The sequence below is a fragment of the Myxine glutinosa genome, chromosome 7, assembly GCF_964187855.1.
Source record: "Myxine glutinosa chromosome 7, kmMyxGlut1.1, whole genome shotgun sequence".
Classification (NCBI taxonomy): domain Eukaryota; kingdom Metazoa; phylum Chordata; class Myxini; order Myxiniformes; family Myxinidae; genus Myxine; species Myxine glutinosa.
In genome coordinates, this window is record NC_136267.1 from 171,823,045 (window position 1) to 171,844,888 (window position 21,844).

The window sequence follows — 21,844 nt, forward strand, 5'->3', positions numbered from 1 at the left end:
TTGTTGGTGTAGTAAGTGGAAATCTTTGACAACTGGGTGCTTCAATATCACTTGGCAACCTTGTTGCATTTGATGCAGCTTCCATGGCAGGTTTCATGAAATGTCTAATTAACACCTGTTATTTACCTGCGCTAAGGGAAAAACAAACATGCATCTTTCAGTTTGCCTTACATTTATGAAGTTATGTTTTTCACAAATCTTTTCTCTTTTGAAAAATAATTTTGTGGATTTTAACTTTGTGCTTTATAGTCAATAACGTTTTGATTTTATTTACTTGTTCCCTGGTTTATCTTGCAGAGTTCAGTCAAGCATAGCTTCTATGATGCTAGCGGAGGGCATGGCTAGTTGCAGTTCCTTTCTGAAGTATTCTGGTACGTTCTGCCTTTTTACACCGTTTAAAAAAAAAAAATTCTTAGTGACACTTCTTCAAAGGGAGGTTTCATGATGTAACATGGTTTTTTGTCAGATTATATATTTGGAATATTTACCCCATGCAGTCAACTTGGTGCGAGCCAACTCTTCTGTTTTTTTTACGGGGTTTTTTTCTTTGATCTAATATGACTTACAGACCAGGTGACCGATGACATCATAAATTTACCTTCAACAATATTGTTGCGTAGATCATGATCAATAAATTTCAAACTGATCTTCCGAAGCATTGTACTTGTCAAATTATGACGTCATAATTAAGGCACCAATGATGTCATTGTTAACAACACTTCTTCCCCATGCAGAGTTCTTTCAATGAGCCACGTTTCATTTTTTCCCATGATGCTTTGGAGATATAGAGGTGCAAAATTTTTATGTTTTTCCAAGATGGCGCCTGTACCACGTGACCCATGACGTAATAATTGTCATAATTGTCTTTTTGCACTTGTTTTTTGTACTCTGCCAAAGCGTCTTTGGGATTCTTGAAAAGCCCTATATAAAATAAATGTATTATTATTATTATTATTAAAAAATTATGCAGGTGGAGGGCCTCCTATAGTGAAGAGAAAAGAAGGCCAATTCTTGAGACAAATTGCAAAAAATTTACAAGTGTCAGTAAATGCAGTTGCTTGTGCCATTAAACATTAAACGACATAACAAAACTGGTAAAAATGCAGAGAAAACCTGGTCGACCAAGAATCACAACAGAATCGCAGGACAAGTAATCCGAGTCACCAGTCTGCACAACAGATGTCTTACAGCAAGCACCAAAATTAGAGTCCAGCTAAACAGCTCCAGCATTGCAACTGTTTCAAGGCCTGCTTTTCTCAAAGTTACAATTGCCTGTCTTTTTTTCTGGCATTAGCTGAGCTTTGGCACCCATGTTCATGCAATCTGAAACACAAAAACACTCATATTGTATGCCTGGCCTTTCTGTAAACATGTTTTGCAACGCCTGGCAATAATTGACATTGCACGTGATGAAGAAATGAAGCACAAGATTCATTCCACACAGAGCAGAGTATTTGTAAACAGTTTTTGCTCCAGAGATGAAACATTAATGACATTAACTTCGCGTTTCAGTTCGGATTTAGTATTGCATTTTTCGACCTATTTCCAAAAATTGCTTCAATCATTTTGCATATTAAACACATTATGTTGGGTGTACCTAAACTTTTGAGTGGTATTGTACACAGGCACGCGCACACACACACACACACACACACACACACACACACACACACACACACACACACACACACACACACACACACACACACACACACACACACACACACACGTATACATACATACACGCACACATGTATACATACATACACGCACACATGTATACATACATACACGCACACATATATATGTATGTATATATATATATATTGTTGCGGATCTCAACGTCGGCCCTTTTTCCATTACCAAGGGGGGATTAATCGCCCTGTCTATGACTGACCGACGTGAGTCCTGAAGCTGCCCAGCTCCCTCCGGAGAGGCAGGTGAGCGACCTCGTTCGAGACCGTGGACAAGATGTTATTTGCCGAGCGGATGGCAGCCCGCGGCTCGAGCCGTTAGCAATAAAACTAACCCGATTCTGAGCGGTTGGCCAAATCGTGCCACAGGTACTCAATGGGGAAAAGACTAAAGCGACCGGATGAGAGGAACCAAAGAATAAGAAGGGTAAAGGAAGAACAAATATGGTTTATTCACTATCTAAAAGAGGAAACGAAAGAAGGGAATATACAGAAGAGGAAACAAAAGGACATAGGGCAACCTTATGCACTCTTATATAACACGCCCATGACAATACAAACAGACTCACACGGAATGGTAGCTGGTAGGGGAGGAAGGTCCAGGCAGATGGTTCCAGGCTCCGGGTCCGCCGCGAAGAATGGTGGGCAGCTGGCGTCGTTGGCGCTCGACCGGGCCTTACAAATGCAAGGGGCTGGAATGCGCATACGTATAGCGTGCCGAACGCTCTCAGAACCATGGCAGTTCGTATCCAAAACGATCGTCCCAAACGATACTCCGCGCAATGTTCTTGTATTCGCTGCCACTGCGCTGTTCTCTCGCATCCGCCGATCTCCCCCGCATCTGCTCTCTGCCGTGAAAAGGCTTTGCGCTCGCGCTTTTATTGCAAGCTTTGCGTATTAAGCCGCGTCCGCTTTGCTCCGCCTACCGGTGAACACGCCTCGGCCCGGATTGGTCACGAGGGTTCATTCGTACCTCCCCTCGTGACGCGTTGATGGGGCCACGCCTATGTTCTGGGCCGCTCCTCCCTTCTTCTCCCACTTGACCACGTGCGTAATGGCGTCTTGAGAAGGGCGCTGCAGCTGGCAGAGAAGCGCAATATGTTGTGGAGGGCAGTTTACCCCGCAATATGGATGGAATGGGAATTGGAGAAGGGGGCTAGGTTATTTGATTAATACAACACAGATTCAACTATTGGAAACAGATCCTTACCTGAAACACATACTAATGAAATAACTAAAGAAGAATCTATGGTGTCCTACGTGTTGCAATATGACCTAACTAGGGTGCGACCTTTACAAAGGGGGATATTTACAAGAATTATTATTATACAAAGTGAAGGTTCTAAAAACCGTAACACAGCACCCGTCTCTCCTCCAGGCGCGTCTCGTGCCGACAAAAACTTTAACTTAATGTGACACTCATGTGTAGTAACCCTCTACTATTAACCTTACCCTGAGTGCGACAGTTTTAAAACAATTAAGTATGTCCCGCCTGCTGCGTTGCATTCTATCTAACAGATTCACGCCCACAGGATAACCGAATCACGGAATTAATTCTCAAACCTACACATTGACGGTGTGGAGCATTATTTACAAAGTCACACTATTTGGTATTTACAAAACTAAACCCAGGACCTGTTCTTTTGGGAAACAAAAGCAAAGTTTTTGGAAAGAGGAAAGGTCATGCACTGCACTGCACCGGTACACCATACCCATGGGTGCTCCGAGACGCACAATTGATATTGCAGTGCAATCTCAGAGCACCAAAAGCACCACCATAAAGCGCCCAATAAAAAAACACAAAGCACCATCCAGTGCACAGTTATACAGTTCAAAAAGTCACACTGGCGTCCTCGCTGCACAGACGATGTTCTGCTGGGGTCGATGTTCTGGGTGTCTTCTTGACTTGCTGCCTATTTGAGAGATAACAAAAACACAAAAAGGGCACGAAAGCGTCCACTTTTTTTGTTTAATTATGGCCAGCAGGGGCCAACTAGGTTTTTTTTTTGTTTTTTTTTGTATACAAGATCGAGGCTCGTGAAAGAGCTAACATTAATCACACAACAAGACAAACCGACACACAAAACACAAAAAACAAGGGGAGCGGCAGACAAGATGGGGAGAGAGGGGGAAGGACACAAAAGAGAGGGGGAAGAGGGGGAAGGACACAAACACAACATTTGAGAGCAGGGACATCGGGAGGACTTGGGGGGAGGTGGGAGAGGAATAAAACATATGAACACTGCAAGGACTCTGGGGTGAATTACCGGGGGTAGAAAAGATCAAGGTTTTCGATGGGGGAAGATAAGAGATGGTGGTGAACAGCTGTTTTAAAGACCTGGAGGGAGGAGTGGGATTGAAGGGAGTGGGGGAGTTTGTTCCAGAGGCGGGAGAAAAGGGGAATGAAAGAGTGAAGGTGAGCAGAGAGCCTAGACTTTGGCAGTTTAACCATAAGAGGATTGCAGGCAGATCTTGTGCGACCTGAAGGAATATTGGGGGGACAGAGCACAGAGAGAGCTGGGGGAGCAAGGCCGGAGAGGAGTCGGTAGAAGACAGAAAGACCACCAACCTGCCTGCGGTGAGTGAGTGAAAGGCCCTCGGTGTTGACTACATCGCAGGAGATTCCAATGATTCTGAAAGCTTTGGCCTCAACAGCGTGAAGCCGAGCAAGGTGTGAGGCAGGAGCACCAGCCCAGAGGGGGGAACAGTATTCCATTGAGCTGCGGATGAAAGCCTTGTATGTGGTGAGGAGCTCAGGTGTGCCAAGGAAGGACTTCGCACGACGGAGGATGCCCAGTCGGCGACTGGCTTTGGAGGCCAGCTTGGGAATGTGGTTTTCCCAAGAAAGATCATGGCAGATAGTGAGACCCAAAAGCTTGAGCGACAGAACTTCTTGGAGAGGATTGTTGAGAAAGTAGATGGGAGGGTTGTCCAGTCGGTCCTTTCGGAGAGACATTGTAAGAGTGTGAGATTTGTCAGGATTGAAAGACATGTTCCACTTGTTTGACCAGTCTGTGATTTTGTCTAGGTCTGCAGAGAGTGAGGAGGCTGCAGACTGCCGATCTGAGGGATGAGGAATGGAGCGACAGAGAGTAGAGTCGTCAGCAAAGAGATAGAGAGGATTTTCAAGAGAGTCAGAGAGATCATTGATGAAGACCAGAAAAAGCACAGGGCCCAGAACACTACCTTGGGGAACTCCAGCCTGAACAGGAAGAGGAGATGAGAGAAACCCATTCAGGGCCACACGTTGACTACGACCAGAGAGGAAGTCCGCCAGCCATGCGTGGAGATTTCCATGGATACCAAAGGAGGAGAGTGTTTTGTGAGCAGAGCAGGGTGCCAGACCGTATCGAAGGCACGTGAAATGTCAAGGGAGACTGCTCTAATTTCCTGTTTGGCGTTGAGGACCTCCATCCATTGTTGAGAAAGCAGAAGCAGCATGTCCAGAGTAGAGTGACCAGGTCTGAAACCAAATTGATGATCAGAGATCAAGCCATTGGAGAAGAGGAAAGATTTAATATCTGAAGCAATGATGGATTCCATGACTTTGCTGATAATTGGGAGAAGGTTGATTGGTCTGTAGTTGCTGGGATCTGTTTTTGCACCTTTTTTGTGCAAAGCGGTGATGTTGGCTGATTTCCAAGCAGATGGCAGATGACCTTGAGCAAAAGAGAGGGTGAAGAGAACAGAAAGAGGGAGTGAAAGAGCAGAAGAACATGATTTTAGGACCCGTGGGCTGATGCCGTCAGGACCAGTTGCAGAATCAGAGTCGAGGGTTGACAGAAACTTTTCCACCTTGTCAGGAGGAAAGGACACAGAGTCCAGGAGCAGCTGGGTACGACTGGGTACGGTGGGTACAGAGAGGGATGGGTTTGGGACACAAGATTTAGAGGCAAACATAGAGTTGAGGCATTCAGCTTTTTCACGTGCGGAGTCAGCCGTTAAGCCGTTTGAGGTGAGGGAGGGGATGGAGGGGGAACAAACACCAGAAACAGATTTGACCAGACGCCACCAGGATTTGGAAGAGGGAGACAGATAAGAGAGTTCTGTCTTGAGAATGATGAGATATTGTTTCCTGGCTCTCCTGAGGGTGGACACACACTTGTTTCGGGCTTTGTGAAAGGAAATGAGATTTCCTTCCGTTGGATTTGCTTTCCAGGAGACGAAAGCAAGTTGTTTCAGGGCAACAGTCTCACCACAAGATTCCGTGTACCATGAACGGGTGGAAGGGTATGACAACTGAAGACGAGATGGGATAAATCTGTGCATGAGAGAGAGCAATTTACTTTGAAAGAATTCCCAGGATGAGTTGATGTCAGAGGCGGTAGAGATGGGAGACCAGTCCAGATGATTGATGGCTGCTTGAAGACCGTGCCAGTTGGCCTGAGTGAAATGCCAGACTCGTCGACGCTGAGGAGGCTCTCTGAGAATGGTCAGAGAGATGTCCACTTTGACAAGCACATGATCAGATGAGCCGATTGGAGCAGAAGAAGAGCAGCAGACATTTTCAGGGAAGTTTGTCATAACCAAATCCAGAAGAGAAGATGCTCCGTTGACTGAGATCCGGGTCGGGAAATTGACAGATTGTGTCAGTCCCAGTGAGTCGCAGAAGTCCTTTGCTGAAGAGCCATGGCTGGTGAGAGAGGTACCCACACCCAGCCAACTGGCATGGTGACAATTGAAATCACCACATATGAGGAAGAGAGAGTTGGGATGGGTAGATAGAAGTTGGTCCATATTATCAGACAGTGAGATGTAGATGGAGTCATCGCTGTTTGGTGGACGGTACAACACACATATGAACAAAAGGTGGGATCGAAGGGGAAGCCGTAGCCAAAGATATTCCTGGGGGTGAGGTGGAGAGAGGGCAGTGGAGGGCGAGTGAGGAAGAGAGTTTTTTATAAAGATAGCAACCCCACCTCCAGGACGAGGCTCAGGTCTATCATACCGGAGGAGGGAGTAACCTGGGAGAGATACCAAGGCATCAGAGACATCATTGAGGAGGAAAGTTTCTGTTAAGCAGATCACATCTGTTTTGTCAGAAGCAACCTGTGTGGAGAGGTCAGTCAAGTTTGAGCGAAGGCCCCGGATGTTTGAGGTCCATACCGTTAATGAAGAGGAAGGGGGAGCATCGGGTCCAGAACAGGGGGGGGGGGGGAGGGGTAGGGTAAGATGTGGAAGAGGAGGAAGAGGTAGGGAGAGCTGTTGAAGGTGTGTCAGAGATTTCAGAGATTCCAGAATAGCTTGGAGAAAGGGAAGAATGGGGCGGACAAAAGGTTTGATGGAGATTGGGTGAGGCACAGTGAGGTGTTATTTGAGGAGGGGGAAGAGCGAGGCAGAAGGTTTGGTGAGATGAAGGTGAAAGTTGGAAGGGGGAAGAAGCAGGGAGGATGCTTTGAGGAGGAGGGGTGAGAGGGGAGTCTCGGAGGGGAGGAGCGAGGGAGAGTCTCGGAGGGGAGGGGTGTGGGGGGAGTTTAGGAGGGAGGGGAGGGAAGGGGCAAGGGGGGAGATTTGAAAGGGATGGGTGATGGGGAGGATTTGGAGGGGAGGGGTGAGATTGGATTTTGAAAAGTGTACGATTCATGGGAAACGAACATTTTTTGCAAAATGAGTTTGAGACCTTCGAGTCAAAAATACGTTTGAGGACACTGGAGGAGGGGTGGAGTTCTGGATAGTTTAGGGAATGTAGAAAGGAGGAACTGTAAGAGATGGTATTATATATTTTTTTTGGAATGAATAGTGTTACGTGGTCCCCTCGGTGACTACCTGGTCTCGGTGACCCCCGGACCGTGAGAGGAACTTCGCCAGACAGTGGTATTATATATGCGCTTTCGCAACGCAATCCCTAGGAATTCCACCCAAGAGAAAACTGATTTTCAATGATATATTTCAATGGTAATGATACCAAACAATTTCAATGATACAATCCAGGATATATTCCCCGAGCAATCCACCATCCACAATTCACACTCAACAATCAATCCCCAAGATGATTAAGATGGCCATCTTACATACGTGTGTCCCCTTTTGTACTCACGACCCGCTTTGGTCTCTGTCCCTCACAATGTCTCTGGGCCCCTCCTGACCAAGATGATGGTCGGCTTCGCCGCACTCGGGCGGTTGAACGAACCCCGGGTGGACGTTTTTCCACCGGGCATGTATCGTACCGGGAACCAAGGTTGCAGCCCCCTCTTGGCCATGCGAAGCGGGTACTGTACAGCAGGCAAAAGCCACACGCCGCTTGCAACGCGTGTTAGGCCCCAACGTGCGACCCGTACGCGTCTTTGTAGACGGTGCCGCGAACGGTGCCAGACGCTGGGTCGGTGCACGGCCCCACGGCAGCTTGACGTGTCCACCGGGCAGGTACCCGTCCCGGTAACTCCTCTCGCCAGACGGCTTGGGAACGCCGCTTTTCCACACGGCTCAATATCGATCCCACCTCTCGTCGGAGCAGGGCGAGGAAGAAGAATCCTCGTCGCTTCTCTCGACCTCGTGTCTTTTCTACTTCCGTTTCCGGTCTCTTTTTCCAGAAGGGCTTCTGACCCTCCAACCACAACAACCCTTAATCGACTACACATTGATAAGCAAAGACCTGAATAGTAATTCGCATACCTTCCCATAAATATGTAACAATAGATTTGGTGAGCAAGACGAAAGCATCCTTTTGTAGGAAAAGAAGAAAAGGGTGTTATAATATATGAGAGAAAATAGTTGTTCAGGGGAGAGATTATACATTTCTAACCGCGTGATCGCGAACGAAGAACGAACGAACAAAAAGAACAACAAATAAACGAATAAGACCTGGGAAGGAAATATTTTTTTGGGGTTTTTTTTTTTTTTTGTGAGTACAGATATTAAACAAGGAGGTACGGGGTGAACGACTGGGACGAAACAGAGAACGAAAATAATTTCAGCGCATTCGACAAATCGCTGAGAGAAAAACAAAACCACAAGGTCGGAGACGGTACGGTAGGAGACGGTACGGAGACGGTACGTTTGGGCGTGGCCAAGACTTTGTCCAAGTTGCGACGGAGGTTCTACTGGGTGAATTCGGGCAGAGACATTCGGGGTTGGGTGGGATCCTGCGACCTCTGCCGCGGTGGGAGGGGACCCCCGCGGGCGCGCGGGGCCCCGCTCCGGGTGTGCGGTGTCGGGGCGCCGCTCGGGCGGGTGGCGGTGGATGTGGTGGGGCCCCTGCCAGCCGCCCGCCGAGGGAGTCGGTGCATTATGGTGGCGGTGGATTGCTTCGCCGGGTGGCCGGGGGCCTACCCATTGCCCGGCCGGGGGGCCCGGCTGGTAGCTCAAGTTCTGGTTGAGGGATTCTTCTCCCGATTTGGCGTCCCGGGGGGGCTGCGCACTGACCGGGGCCGGAGCTTTGAGTCTGCCCTCCTGCGGTCGGTGTGCGAGCTCCTCCAGATTCATGGGACCCGGACGACTCCCCTGAGGCCTCGGTCGGATGGGATGGTAGAGAGGTTCGGCCGGACACTGTTGACACAATTGGCCCTCTTTACATCTGAAGGCCGGCAGGATTGGGACGAGCACCTTCCCTTTATATTGATGGCATACCGGACCGCCCAGCATGCGACCACTCGGTGCACCCCCGCCTTGTTGATGTTCGGTGGGGAGATGCGAGTCCCCACAGATTTGTTGGTGGGGCCGTCACCAGGGGAACCGGGTGGGCCAGCTGTGGGGAGCTGTGCAGCCAATTTGAGGGCGAGCGTGGAGGGGGCTCGTGAGTTTGCGAGGAGGCAGGTTGGCTTGGCTTCTTCGCGGATGAGGGCGCGGTGTGACGCTCGGGCTCGCGCGCCTCGTTTCCTTCCTGGAGACCTTGTTTGGCTCTGCTGGCCCCGGAGGGGGAGGGGGGTGTGCCCAAGGCTCGCTTCGCCTTGGGGGGGCCCTGGGGTGGTGCTTCGGCAGGTGACTGATGTGGTGTTCAAAATTCAGATGGGCCCGCATGCCCTTCCACAGATAGTTCACGGGGATAGATTGAGCTCCTACATGGGTCGGGAGGCTCCGGAGTGGATTGGAAGGGTGAGGGGGAAATTAGGTGTGGTGGATGGCACTCTTGAACCTGACCAACCTGCAACTACCTGCACTTGAGGTGAGTGTTTTGAGGAGTACTGTCCCAGGCTTCAGGATTTGCTTTGGGAAATTGGGGACATGTAATTTGGAGTTGGGAGGCGGGTGAGAGTGATGACATGGCCGGTGAGGGGATGGAATGGGAGCCACAGTGTCTTGTGGGTGGCGTATGTTTTTGTATTGTGGTTAGGTGTTTTGATGTGGTCGTGAGAGTGGAACCTGGAGAGTGAGTGATGATTATTGGAGATAATGAGGGGCGATAATTGTGCTTTTTGGAAATGTGCTAATGGAAATGTGTAAGGATTCAATGATTCGAACTGTGAATGGGATTTCACATTGGCAGGCCATGGCAAGCCTTGTAACACCTTTTACACCATCTATGAATTGTACTGAATTGTGCTGAGTTGTGTGGAGAATTGAATGGCAGCGGGGGAGGAAGTGTGTTTTGGGGACCATGGGTGGGGAAGGTGTGTGTGTCCGCAGGTACAGAGCAAGCTCTGAGGAGCGATGCCTGCGGGCCCCCCTCTGCGGCAATTACCCCTGGCAGCCGGTGGTAACTGGAAATTGGAGCTCGTCGGTGGAGGGTCTGGTTGGGCGCCGCGGGGTGAGGAAGTCCCCCGGTGACCCGTGTTGCTGCGCGAAAGCAGGAGGCAAATGAGCCTGGTGTGTGTGGAGACCCTCACCGGCGAGGTAACGGCGGAAAGGGGCTGTTGGGCTGTCATGGGGCCAAGAGGTAAAGGGGGGGGGGCAATGAACTTGTAAGTCGGTTGACTTGTTTTTGGGACTGCGGGCACCACAGCCTGATGTGCCCCCCACCATCTTTTTGTGCGGTACCTCCCCGCTGCCTAGTTGAGGAATGCACACACACGTGAATGACATCAATGCCATGGTCCTGCAGGGGGTGTATTGAAATAAGAACCTTATTGATTTTTGAAATGCCTTGATGACCTATGGAATGAGAATGAGTGGTTAAGGGGTCTGTGTAGCATGAATGTGGGCGAAATCCACCGAGCCGTGTCACTCACCTGTAACATCTGGACAGGGCCCGTGGAAATTTAGGGGGATGCATTGGGGATGGCCCGCAGGTAAGGTTGAGTCTTGTGGCATCCACCGGGGGACGCGGTCTGTAGACCGGGGTATGTACAAAGGTTAGAGTTTTGAGTTTTGGAAAGATGGTTAAGTTTTGTGGTTAAGTTAGTGTTGTGTGTTGTTGTTTCCTCCCTCCACAGGAACAACGAAGAAGATGTACATACTTGCATGATGGTTAAGGGGTTCAGCATGTTAAGGAAGTGTAGGTAGGTAGTCCGACTCACTTCCCACAGCCCTTCCTGATTTATTTCATAGGTTAATTAAGTGTGTGACAGTAAGTGTTAAGGCTGGAATGGTAGCCCTGCGGTGAACCTTGCAGGAGCTACGGTTCCAGGGGGGGGGGGCTGTGTTATGAATTTGGTAATGCAACATCTAGAGCTAGGTAGATCTGAATAGGTAGGTATTCGGCTGTCGTGACAGGGACTCTACATGTAATAAGTTATTGATGTTCAGGCGGTTGTCGGGGTAAGATGTATGAGTGTGGATCTACCTGGAGATTCGAGTGTTAAATAGTGAGGGATTAAAGGTAACGCCCCTGTGAGTATCACCTAGTAATCAAACCTTTGTCCTTTATGGCACTGCAAACCACATAAACATTAGTTAGGTCCTTAGCGCAACATTAAATAATCCCCTTTCCCTGACAAGGACTTCGTATTAAATTGACAGGAAACCAGGTCAAAAACACCGCCATAATTGGCCGCCACCGTGTACACCTCCAAAGGCCTACAAACCTGGCCGGCACGTGTTATGCCAGGACCGCAGGGTCGCGTAACGGGGGAGATGTCAGGAGTCGCGGGAGGCTTTGATTGGCTGAGGAGTGCGCAATGTGACGTCATCGGCCACCAATATAGGCGACGGTCGGACGCCATTTCAGGAGTTGAGTTGAGTTCGTGGCAGGCACTGGGAGACGCAGGCAGGCACCAGAGAGTTGAGCGGTGGTGGAGAGTTGGAGAGGACACGCCATTCCAGTCGCAGTTCGAGTGCAGTTCGGGTTGTAGGGAGTCGCAGGAGACACACGAGAGCACACCCAGTTGGCACTGAGCAGTTCGTTGGCACTTGGCTGCCAGCACTCCCGCGTCGAGTCGAGTGGAGTTGAAAGGAGTCCTTCCTGTCCCTGGTCAAGTGGAGCCGCTGGCCTGCGTCGGACGCGTGGTGCCTGGAGCGAGGGGCCTCGTGGTGTGCGATCGGGCCGGAAGGAGCGGTGCTGGACACCAACAATACAAGACGACAAAGACAGATAAGCCCGATCTCCGCGTATATTTTGAACGACGGGACGTGTTATTTTCGTGATTAATCTCCCTCGTTTGTGTTTGCTGTCAGTCGTGTGGGGACGTCCCGATTTAGGTTTATTAGAGTTATTAGATTTACCGGCGGGCTTTTTCACTGGCTTTACTTTTCCTAATAAACCCTTATATTACTTTTTGTACATAATATCTGAACGCAGTTTTCCTGGGTGTTTGAATTTAATAGATAAGGTTGCGGAGCCTTCGCTGTGTCCCGCTATTCCGCGCGTTGGTGTTGAACTTGAGTCCGCCATTGAGTGTTCGCCTCGGGAGTTAAAGTCTCGCAAATCGGTCATCCGTAACTGTGGTGTTAACCACGGTTACGCGACAATATATATATATATATATATATATACAGTGATCCCTCGTTTATCGCGGGGGTTACGTTCCAGAACCCCCCGCGATAGACGAAAATCCGCGAAGTAGCGACCATATTTATTTTATTTTTTTATATATATTTTAAAGCATTATGAACTCCCCACACTCTTATTAACCTTTCCCATACTCTTATAAACACTTCCTATACTCTTAAACACTTTTTACACTCTTAAACATACGTAATTTTAACAACATATAAAATTCTAATGGGTACTCACCATTGAAGATACTGTAGCTACCCATGGGTTCCCCAAGCAAGACCAGCATCAGAATCTCCTTGCTCCAGCCGGTGACGTCACCGGCGGGGATTCCCGGCGCGAGAGTGGCTGGTCACGTGACCGCTAAAGCGTGCCGCGCTTTGCGGGTATAATCAGCTACACCTGTTGATCACGTGACCACCGAAGCACGCCACGCTTGAGAGGCGTGGCTTTCGGTTTCTGGTTGTGCTTTATAATGCAGCCCGATAAATGGGCTTTTCAGTGTTCCCGAGTTGGTTTTGAGAATAAATATCTTCTCGGACGAGTTTGTGTCTTGCCCGTCATTTCGTCCGTATCAAGCAAGAGCCCCGGCCGGCTCTTCAATACTACAACTTGCGTGATGAAGATGATGATGAATTAGCTGTGCAGTACTGATGACGATGAAGGTGATGACGATGATGAATGTACTGGCGTTTTCCATACGCACGACTCTTTGTCTACCCTTCTACTGTACACTATGTACAGTATTTTATTTCTTGTAATATGTTTTAAATACTGTATTTTTCTTATTTCTTTACGTTTTTTAATTTTTTAGGCTAGAAAATGCTTATTTTACCACAAAAATATTTAAAATAATAGTATATAAAAATACATTTATACCGCAAAATCCCGCGATATAGCGAAAAATCGGCGATATAATTTTACATATACTAGCGAGAAAAACCCGCGATGTACCGAAGCCGCGAAAAGTGAACCGCGATATAGCGAGGGATGACTGTATATATATATATATATATATATATATATATAAACTACTACTAAACCACTTTTCGCACTTGTGTTAGTGTTGAAAAACCATTTTTCGCACTTGTTAGTATATATATATATTTGAATTTGAATTGTTAATATATATTTGAATCCCGACCCAGCTATAACCTGTCATGTCGGTGTTTCATATATATATATATATATATATATATATATATATATATATATATATACATACATATATACATACACACATACACACATACACACATATATACACACAGTGAAACCTTGACTTACGAGTGCACCAACTTACGAGTTTTCCGAGATACGAGCCGTCGCTCAGTATATATATACAACAGGTTCAATATTATGGCAACAATACCGACCAAATTCAAAAATCAATTGAATTCCTATATATATATATATATATATATATATATATTTATATATATATATATATATATATATATATATACACTCAACCCTCGGCTATCGCGCCTAATTGGTGCCGCTATCGGTGCGCGTTAGCCGAAATCGCGATAGCCGAACTGAAGAACGTATGGTAATAATTCTAATTGGTGCCAGGACCCCCAAGTTGACCACATATTTAACCTATTTTTGCCACTTTTTTACCAAGTGTTTCTACCATAATATAAAGAAACATTAAAACAAGAATCACAATATGTAAATAAAAATAAAATGGTTGAAAAAGTACTTTTTTACCATTTTATTTACCTTTTTGGGAACGATGAGGGGCTTAGGTGGTTGGGTAGGTTCCGAGGCTTGGGTGGAGTCTTATTGACCACTCCTACGTGCCTCTAACTCGTCCAGGATTGCGTCAGCTGAAGCACCAGAGAAGCGCTCAACGTCAGAGGGCTCGTCAAAGACAGAGGGCTGTGCCTCGTTGCGACGCCGTAAGCAGGGTCGGCGTCATGGGGGCGCATTCGCGGGCCATGCCCACCCAAATGAGTTATTGTGCCCCCTACACCCACCCGCAGGCCAAGCCTTTGGCGCCAAACTTGCACGTCGGCTATATTTGGTGTGTGTGTGTGTGTGTGTGTGTGTGTGTGTGTGTGTGTGTGCGTGCGTGCGTGCGTGCGTGCGTGCGTGCGTGCGTGCATGCGTGTGCGCGCGTGTGTGCGTGTGACAGAGACGGAGACAGACTTTGCAGCATGTTTTTAAATTGGAACTGGGTTGGTGTGTTGGTAGTTGACAGCAAACTCTTATTATCAAGCATTTACATCATAGATGGAGGTCTCGAACGGCAGTTTGTGCTCCCCCCCCCCCCCCCCCCTGCGGTTACCCTAATGTCCCCCGATTAGACTTGTTCTGACGCCGAATCTGGCCTTAAGAATTCGGTGATCTGGCGTTGGCGGAGGGAGTTGATGTGGGCATGATACTGCTCCTCGTAACCTGCCAGTGCCGTATTAATAAAGGAGCACCTTGCTTCACTACAACAAACAACAACAACAACAACATGCATTTTAAGGCCATTTTCCCTGCAAGAGCGGGGGTTAGCCTTGCGGTCCCCATGACAATCTTCTCCATTTGTTGGAGAAGTTAAAGAAGTGTTGCTTCACTGTTGAATGTTAAATCTTATCTACGTTTCTACGATAATCATGGTTTTGGTAAATACCTCGCACTGTTGACTCGTTTATCCCAAATTTCTTTCCAACACTTCGCTTTGTTTTTCACCATTGTCTATCAACTGCACAATTTCGAATTTCTGAGCATAAGTTAAGTTCTTCCTCTTCTTGATTGCCCTTGATTTCTCTTTCCCCACGCTCGGTGATGACGTAGCACCCTTTCCACCATTTCCGGTGCGCTATAGCGCGTATTTGGGGCGCGATAGTCGTGTGTTGTGCAGTTTTTTAGGTGGACGCGATAGCAAAGAAACGCGATAGCCGAGGGTTGTGTGTATATATATATATATATATATATATATATATATATAGATGAATGGGGTTTTGTAGCATGCTGACTGCACAAGCAATGTGCAAATTCAAGTATCTTTCATGCGGCTGTGTTAGGTCTGGTCCCAACACATGGTGCTCCAGTCCTTTCCCAGCCTTGAGTTGAAACATTCCCTGCAATGCCATCGTCCATCACTGAGGAGATCCCGATAAACTTAAGAAGTCATTATTTTGTGGCAATGTCTCAGTTTGGCAGCCTATAGACAATGACACAAGTACTGTGATGAAATTGGAATCCTCCTGGAGACTGTGTTCAGTCAGATAGCTTACCTGGAGAGGTGAATGTCCTCACAACAGGTAAAGACAAGTATTTGGTGCAAGGCTTTTGCATCTTATTTTCATTTGTCAGCTGTACATTGATTTGCAAAATGTTTAAGTAATCATGGTGCACTCCTATTTCAACTTTATTCGGCATATCCCCACCATGGTAAGTCCACTGAGTTTCCTGTCCAATGAAGCTTAATAACCCGGTAATAAAATAAATGTTGGTATGGTTAAGTTGTTTTATGATGGTTCCAGGTTCAAGTATGTTGGAAAAGTCGCATTCGTCTGTTTACTGAATTATTTTTTTCCAGCGTCTTAAGGTTGTTGTGTTTGTTTTTGCTCTTTGTTAAATTATCACTTTTAAATAAATGTGTGCAGGGTCTCCGTGGCTTCAGAATTATGCATATAACCATTCGGGAACGAGACCCGAGAGCCCTGATCAACCTTCTTGTGCACGGGCCTTTATGAGTCATTCAAGTGATTGTCGAGAAATCCAGCAGGCCAATGAAAATTCTGTGCATGCTGAGGATTGTGTTCACACACCACTGGAAGATGAAGAAAGTTTTCAGGAGAATGAAGCTTCACAATCATTGGCACAGACCTGCTTTGTTGAAAATGGTGTTGATGGGAATGCAGTTATTCACACTTCACCAAATGGTTTTCCAATGGTAAGTGTAATAAAAGTGACACCAGCAACCTGTTTGCACCATTGTTACTACCTACTTCATTTACTTGTTGTCATCTGAGATTGAAGTCACCATATTTTTGATTATCAGGTTTGAAGGACGTGAAAAAAATACATTGAAAACTCAGTGGTGGAATCTTGGGTTTTCTGCCTCCGCCATCGTCGTTGCCAGAAGTATTATGTTTTTGGGTTGTCCGTTTGGCTGCCCGTCCGTCCGTGCGTCCCTCTGTCAATCCGTCTGCAATAGGTTTCCGTTAACGTGATAACTTAAGAATGGCTGAAGGGGTCTAAGTCAAAGTTGGTACAAGTATGTAGAATGATGTAAAGATGAACCGATAAAATTTTGTGGTCAAAGGTCAGACGTCATGCTAAGTAAAGTTATGTTGTCACACCAACTTGTGAACGAAATGTTAAAATGTTACCTTGGTATTTTGTGTCTGTGAGGTTACCCTGTGGAGTGACAAGGTGAAGTTTACAATCATGACAGGCAGCCCCATATCAGCTGCCACCAAACAATACGATGTTATTGGATGATTATGCGACATCAGTCGCATGCAGGAGAAATCTGCTCTCATCGGACCAATGGATTTTCCTCGAGCATGCGAGATTCCGGTGTTGACATTCCCAGCGCCATGTTAAATGGGCTACTTCATGTGAGAAGAGGGTGTCATCAACATACTTATACTGACTTTGTAACCTCTACAGCATGAAGCCGGCTTTGGACTTATTTTCGATCTCATTTGAGGAAGTTTCCATTCATGCCACAACACTGTGGTTGTGGCAAAAGGAATGTCTCCAAGCCTGATCAGAGCTGCTGCTTCTCTGTTAGAGGTCACCCTTGTTCCTTCAGATTGATGCCTGTCCTTACTTAACATCGTTGGTTTGTTGATGTTTGTGGTCAACTCTGCTGATAACCATCTGATGGAAGCCAAATTGACATCCAATTCCACTGTAGGTCGTCCTAGCTTTGGTCATTCAAAAATTTTTGGCCAATTTTGGCCTGCACTAAATTGATATGGGCCCTTGTAACATATTCTGCCAATGGAAGTGTGCACAAATATTGTTACCTTCTCCAAGCCGAGACCAAGTGAAATGTGTTTTCACCCCACACGCACGAAGCGAAAACCAAGGTTAAGCAAAAGTTTCACTTCAGTCCTTTGTTTAGGATCGAGGAACAACCTCATCTCAATTGAATGTTATGCCTTAAAACGATCATTCATTCATTTCATTCATCTTATTTTGAACACAAATCGGAAAATGAATCAGAAAACAAACGTGGAGTAGCATTATTTTGGCAATGAATTTGTCCCGATCACGTATGTACAGAGAGCAGTGAGATAATTACTTTACTCTGTCTGCCTGCCTGGCAGTCAAACAAAATCGAAATTGAAAATCATTCCAAATAGGAAACTTACTGTTTTTAAGGACATCGTAAAGGACACAAACAACAGGCACAAAGACCGAATGTAAGTGTTAGATAGGGTGATGTAATAGCCCCTGCCTTAATGGCGGTAAACTTTTGGATTCTTTTATACGACCTTTGAAATCTTTTCTTTTTTTTAAATTTAAGTGTACACCGCTCCTTTCCTAATCCATCTCCAGGGCTGCATGCCGTCATTGCCGGGCACCGAAGGGGGCCCGACAATGACATGCGCTGAAAGGGAGTACTCGGTTTTCACTCCGGTTGTTTGTTTGTTTTCTTGTTTGTCCGGGTGATATCTCAGCCATCATTTGAGCTAGGAAGCTCAAAATTTGGCACAATGGTGAGCGCATGCTTTGGCAAAAACGGTATATTTTTGTTTTTTGTTTTATAAATTAATTGATTAATTCCTTAATTATTAATTATGGATTAATTAATTACTTATTTACTTCCTTTCTCATCTGGGCATTATCTCAGGCACCTTTTGAGTTAGGAAGTTAATATTTGGACATAATGACCAAGTGACTTGGCTGTAAATGGTCTTTTTGATTTATTCAATTAATGACTTCATTACTTTTTTTTTTTTAAGTTTCAGATTGGGATGAAACGGTGGTGGTTTCGGTATTCTATCAGCCACTTGATTAATTAATTAATTATGTTACGATTATTATTTATTTATTTTCGTTTTTATTTCCTTTCTCATCTGGGCAATATCTCAGGCACCTTTTGAGCTAAGAAGCTGATATTCAGGCACGATAGTGACCAAGTGATGTGCCTATAATGAGGCTGTTGTGGGCGCTGCACTGTAGCTGACCCCACGTGACACCGGCTCTTTACTCTTCTGTTGTTTCGTCGCTACTTTGTTTTCTATGATTGGATTTTTATTGGTGAATGGAAGATGGAGATTCATGGCCTTCGTAGCTGTCGAAATGGCTTCGGGGTTTTACTGCTACTGCACAAATTGGCTGGTATCTGTTCTTCACTTCACGGACGTTCTTTCCAAGAAGGCGTTATCACGTATACTCGAGAGGGATAGGGCTTGGGGGGAGGAAGCATGGGAAGGGGGTGGTGTAGGTGGGAGAGCTATAAAACACGTGGACACTGCTAAGACTTCCAGGAAAGAAGTCGGTATTTCAAAAAAGTGGATCTGGGGTGAATGAACGGGGGTCTATAACTTGAGAACGTCTGACGTTATCTAATTCAAACTTGCTACACATATGTGTAATAACGTAAAGATTAACTGATTTGATTTTGGGTTCCTGAGGTCAAAGGTCAGAGGTCATGTCAGGTAAAAATGTGATAGCTTGTGAACAGCTGAAGGGATTTAATTTTAAACTTGGTTCAGGTATGTATAATGATGTAAACATGAACTGATTATATTTTGAGGTCAAAGATCAGAGGTCATGTCAGGTAAAAATGTGATAACTTGAGAACAGCTGAATGGAGTTAAAGGAAACATGGTACAAGTATTATAATGATGTAATAATGTGGGCGGAGGCATATCGTCGTTCGTTCTAGTTTATTTTAGTCGTTCTAGTTTATTTCATTTTAAATCAACATGCATGTTGTACATGCTTTTGCATATGTCTTTCATTTTGAACTGTCACAAACTTTCATTTTTAATACCATTTTTCCTTTTATTGCAGGGTTCAGTTCATGTTGCACAGCATTCTGAAATTTCAACAATTGATGCTGCTCAAACTCCAATGGTTTCCTCAAGGACAGTTGTATTATGCGACTCAGGTATTGTTATGTCATAATGCTGTTGTTCACCAAAGATGTGAGTAAACCTAAGCCACCTGTAACAGTATCATTGCTGGGAACACCTACAGTGCCTTCAGAAAGTATTCACACCCCTTTACTTTTTCACATTTTGTTGTGTCAGAGCCTGAATTTAAAATGGATTAAATTGAGATTTTTGTCACTGATCTACACATAATACCCCAAAATGTCAGTGAATTTTTTTTTGAATTTTTACAAGATAATTAAAAATGAAATACAGAAATATCTAATTTACATAAGTAATCAACCCCCTGAGTCAATACTTCGTAGAAACGCCTTTGGCAGCGATTACAGCTTTGAGTCTTCTTTCGTATTGCTGCATCAGCTTTTCACATCTGGATTTGGGGAGTTTCTCCCATTCTTCCTTGCAGATTTGCTCAAGCTCTGTCGAGTTGGATAGGGAGCGTCGGTGAACAGCAATCTTCAAGTCTTTCCACAGATTATCAATGGGATTCATGTCTGGGATTTGGCTGGATCACTCAAGGACTTTCACGTTCTTATTCTGAAGCTATTCCATTGTTGTTTTGGCTGTATGCTTGGGCCCATTGTCCTGTTGGAATGTAAATCTTTTCCACAGTTTAAGGTATTTTGCACTGTGAAGCAGGTTCTCCTGAAGTATTTGGTTTCATTCATTGTTCCCTCTATCCTTACAAGTCTCCCAGTCCCTGCTCCCAAAAAGCATCCCCATAGCATGATGCTGCCACCACCATGCTTCATGGTAAGGATGGTGTTGGATGGGTGATTAGCTGTGCTGAGTTTCTGCCAGATGTAGCGCTTTGCATTCAGGCCAAAGAGTTCAGTTTTCGTTTCATAAGGCTGCTGGGCCATAGAAGTTCACGGTTCACGTTTCACGGTTCACGCGTGTAAAGAAAACTGGACAAACGTAGTATGACTTGCTCTGGGCCATAGAACGCCTTTCATGTTTCACGTTTCACGCGTGAAAGGCGGAATGAACATGCACACTTTTTCTATGCGTGAAAACGGAGATCTCGGTCGACCTGATTATTTTTAGACTGACATCCGGGCAAAACTTCCGAAACAAAATGGACATTGGACCAACACCACATTATCCAAATTAATAGGTACCAACCTGAGAGTAATGATGAGCTTTTGTTCTGCTTCGATCGATTTTCTCCAGTTTGTTTGACCTGGCTGTAGATGTTCCAGGACGAGGGTCTTCAAGGCATCGTAAGTCCTGTATGACATCCTGGTATAATTGAAAAACAGTTCTTCATCGGGATTGTCAAGCAGATAACAGAATGTTCGGTGGAATTCACCACGGGTTTCTCTCAGAAGGAAGTGCTCTCGGCTCCAAATTCTGTGCCTTTTTCTCTTCCTCCGTCTTAGTAGAAGCAGAATGAGGCAATCTTCTTCATCCGAAGAGTCCATGTTGACGGTTACTCGGCCAAAGCAGAACTGGCGCGCAACACGTGAACAGCCAAGCGTGAAATCCTATGGCCCAGGGTCCGATTGTTCACGTGAATGTGAACCGTGAAACGTGAACCGTGAACTTCTATGGCCCAGCAGCCTAAGACCACAGAATCTTTTGCCTCATGCTCTCAAAGTCTTTTACGTGTCTTTTTGCAAACTCCAGGCGTGCTGTTATGTGCCTTTTTCTCATGAGTGGCTTCCGTCTGGCCACTCTCCCATAAAGCCTAGATTTGTGAAGTGCTGCAGAGACTGTTGTAATGAAAAAGCTTCAAGACCTCACTTCAAGATACGGGGCTTTATTGAAATGGATCTTTGCATCCTACACAAAAAGGCAATAATCTCATTAGTCCTACAAAGCAAATGAAAACATTATAAAGCATGTATAAATGGGTCAAGCATTCTAAAACATTAGTCATCGATCCCAGTCTCGTCTTACCAAGAAGAACCAGCGCACATCTCAGTATAACTCATGCAGCAGGTAAGAAACTGCCTCTCGCACGCATCTAGCATTTGCTCATAAATAGGCAGGCACAAAGCTTCACGGCTGCGAATGCTCTTCTTCTTCATAATTTTCACCACAGTTGTCCTTCCGGCAGGTTCTCCTATCTCAGCCAACGAACTCTGTAGTTCTGTCAGAGTGCTCATTGTGTTCGTGGTCACCCCCCTTTCCAAGGTCCTTCTTGCCCGGTTGCTCAGTTTCGTTGGACGGCCAGCTCTAGGAAGAATCTCGGTATTTCCATATTCATTCAATTTCCTAATGATGGAGCTCACTGTTGTCTTTGGAACTTTCAGCATTCC

At 46.0% G+C, this 21,844-nt stretch overlaps 1 protein-coding gene across 1 annotated transcript in view; it reads left to right on the plus strand.

The window, feature by feature from the left end:
- Positions 1–21,844, plus strand: part of LOC137431839 (uncharacterized) — a 327,221-nt gene that overhangs the window by 107,382 nt on the left and 197,995 nt on the right. The window contains exons 8-10 of the mRNA XM_078782560.1: positions 298–371; positions 16,107–16,396; positions 19,480–19,576. Coding sequence (XP_078638686.1) covers positions 298–371; positions 16,107–16,396; positions 19,480–19,576 — 461 coding nt within the window. The remainder of the gene's footprint in view (positions 1–297; positions 372–16,106; positions 16,397–19,479; positions 19,577–21,844) is intronic.